At 47.2% G+C, this 2,500-nt stretch overlaps 1 protein-coding gene across 1 annotated transcript in view; it reads left to right on the top strand.

Annotated features, from left to right (window-relative positions):
- Positions 1-2,500, top strand: part of LOC123514721 (kinase suppressor of Ras 2-like) — a 26,332-nt gene that overhangs the window by 21,126 nt on the left and 2,706 nt on the right. The window contains exons 2-5 of the mRNA XM_045272791.1: positions 1-467; positions 571-823; positions 1,003-1,188; positions 1,459-1,671. The exon at positions 1-467 is cut by the window's left edge and continues 652 nt beyond it. Of these exons, the coding sequence (XP_045128726.1) occupies positions 1-467; positions 571-823; positions 1,003-1,188; positions 1,459-1,671 (1,119 nt within the window). The remainder of the gene's footprint in view (positions 468-570; positions 824-1,002; positions 1,189-1,458; positions 1,672-2,500) is intronic.

Genomic DNA, 2,500 nt, shown 5'->3' with positions numbered 1-2,500 from the left:
ACAACGCCATCCACTCGGCCCCGTATGTCTCTGCCTGCAGACCACTTGCGGAGGACGCTGGACGGCCGCTTCTCTACACAGGCGGCAGAACGTCGGCGACGGCTATCCCGCGGCAAGACTATCAGTCAGGACGATGGCTTCCCTCCCGTTCCGCCCCAGACCCTCACCACGCCGCAGGAAGGTGGATGTGGCGGTCGTTCTACCACTCCCATAGTAACGAGTGCCCGCAGGATGTCTCGGCCGGGATCCTCGAGCCGGGAAGAGAGCACTGGAGAGGAAAGCGGATTCGAGGAGGAGGAGCCTGTTGAGGTGAGGGTGCCTCCATTAGTTCTGGAGGAGAGGAGAGACTCGGGATCGTCCACGACCGCCGCTGCCGCCCACGATCCTCTGGCGGAGTGGGCGATTCCTTGGGATCAGCTTCGTTTTGGCCACGTACTCCGCCGCGGGTCAACAACCAACATATATAGGTACGTACGCCAGCACATCTGGCCTTTTAAGTCTTGTGTTTCGGAGTGAAACAACTTGTCCTATGCATGTCTGTGCTGCATCCATCATTGCGTCGTGTTGCAGAGGCCGATGGCACGGTGATGTCATGATCCACACTTTCGACGGCACGCACGGAACAACTGAACGTCGCTTCTGGGAACTTGTGGCGAGCCTCTCTATGATTCGTCACGAGAACATCGTCCTCTTCATGGGCGCGAGTATGGCGCCACCTAATTTGGCCATCGTGACGGGCGTGCGGCGCGGGATGTCCCTCCACCAGCACACCTCCTCACGTGGTTCCATTCCATATCCCTCCAGAGTCAACATCGCCCGTCAGGTAAAGTCTTTTTTCTCTACGTCTCAGAACAACGCGCACGCCACCTGACCACTTCTCTTTTCCATTATCATCACGTAATCTTGTTCATTATAATCAAGATGTTTTGTCTTATAAGTCTCCTCGTATGTTCCCAACCATCTTGCCGTCCGCATCCACAACTCACCAGCTCCTCCCGGCAGGTGGCGCAAGCCATGTCGTACCTTCACTCCCGTGGGATCATCCATGGTCGTCTCAATTCGCGCAATGTGTTCCTGGAGGCCAAGATAAAGCTGTCCCTCCTTGATCACAGCATGGCGGAGTCCAGCCCGGTTGGGGAACACACCGGCTACCTGGCTCAGGGTCTTCTCACCTACCTGCCCCCGGAGGTACGTAGTTCTAAATACATATGTACATAGTTTCTCCTTCTTTATTAATTACATTATGTGCATTCCTGTTTTCAGGTCCTCCCACAACTCAAACTCATTGTTGTAATTTTTTTAGATGTTTGTGGTAAATTCAAACTGAAATGATTTCTTACTTCAGTCAATAGTTTTCAGCAGTTTACTTAATTTACCATTACCTTCGTGTCTCATGGGCAGTCATCTCACTACCACTCTAGCCAGTAAGTAACCCTCCCTATACTCCTCCTTCCCCAGATGATGAGGACGCTGCAGGTGGTCCCGCCGCATGTTACGGTGGCCGCCTCTCCCACCCAGCAGTCTGACGTGTACATGTACGGCACACTGCTATACGAGCTCTTCGCCGAGGCCCCGCCCTTTGCCACGCAGCATCCGCACGCTGTCATTCTACAGGTGGGGCGGAGGAGGCAGCCTAGCACCGAGGACCTGCAGTGCACTCAGAACCTGAAGGTTAGTAGTATTAGTTTATTAATTTTATCTACGCATTTATTTTACTTTATTCATTTATTTGACCTACAAGCAGAGGTTAACTTTGATGCGATGAAAAAAGGATGGGAGTTGTAATGACGATGCTATTCGTACCTGGAATGCGAATAAACTTTGAAATGTATTCTGATTGCTGATGTTGGCAAACGCGTTTCGTTTTTAATAAACTATAGTTACATATATATTCAATTTTTCTTAATATAATCATCATTTCATGGAGATATATATATATATATATATATATATATATATATATATATATATATATATATATATATATATATATATATATATATATATATGCCTAGTGCCTAGTTTGCCAAGTTTTGATGTAGACTTGAATTTCATCCCTCTGGCCTTCCGCTGCGCCATGTGCTTTACTCTTGAGATCTAGTCACTCAATCTTCAGCTCCATCTGTTATCTGCGCTTTGGTGACATGACTGCCATTTTTCATTGTACTCTTATTATTTATAACATATATTTTTTTTTATATAGGTTTGTTCCCTTATCCATATTGACTCAGGTAATGCCATCGGTCCTCACTCCGTGATGTAACATTCACACACACACACACACACACACACACACACACGTTTCATAAACATCTGTTACTTCACTATCTTCTATCTGATCGTCAGTATAGCTTCCATCAAGGCTGTTCCACTGGTGATCTCCTGGCTTTCCTTACTGAGTCTTGATCATCCTCTTTTAAAAATTTTGGTGAAACTTTTGATGTTGCTTTAGACATATCAAAAGGTTTTGATAGAGTTTGACACAAAGCTTTGATCTCCA

Source organism: Portunus trituberculatus, chromosome 38 (assembly GCF_017591435.1).
Source record: "Portunus trituberculatus isolate SZX2019 chromosome 38, ASM1759143v1, whole genome shotgun sequence".
Lineage (NCBI taxonomy): Eukaryota > Metazoa > Arthropoda > Malacostraca > Decapoda > Portunidae > Portunus > Portunus trituberculatus.
Note: the sequence above shows the minus strand (reverse complement) of the source record. Positions and strands in the feature narration are given on the sequence as shown.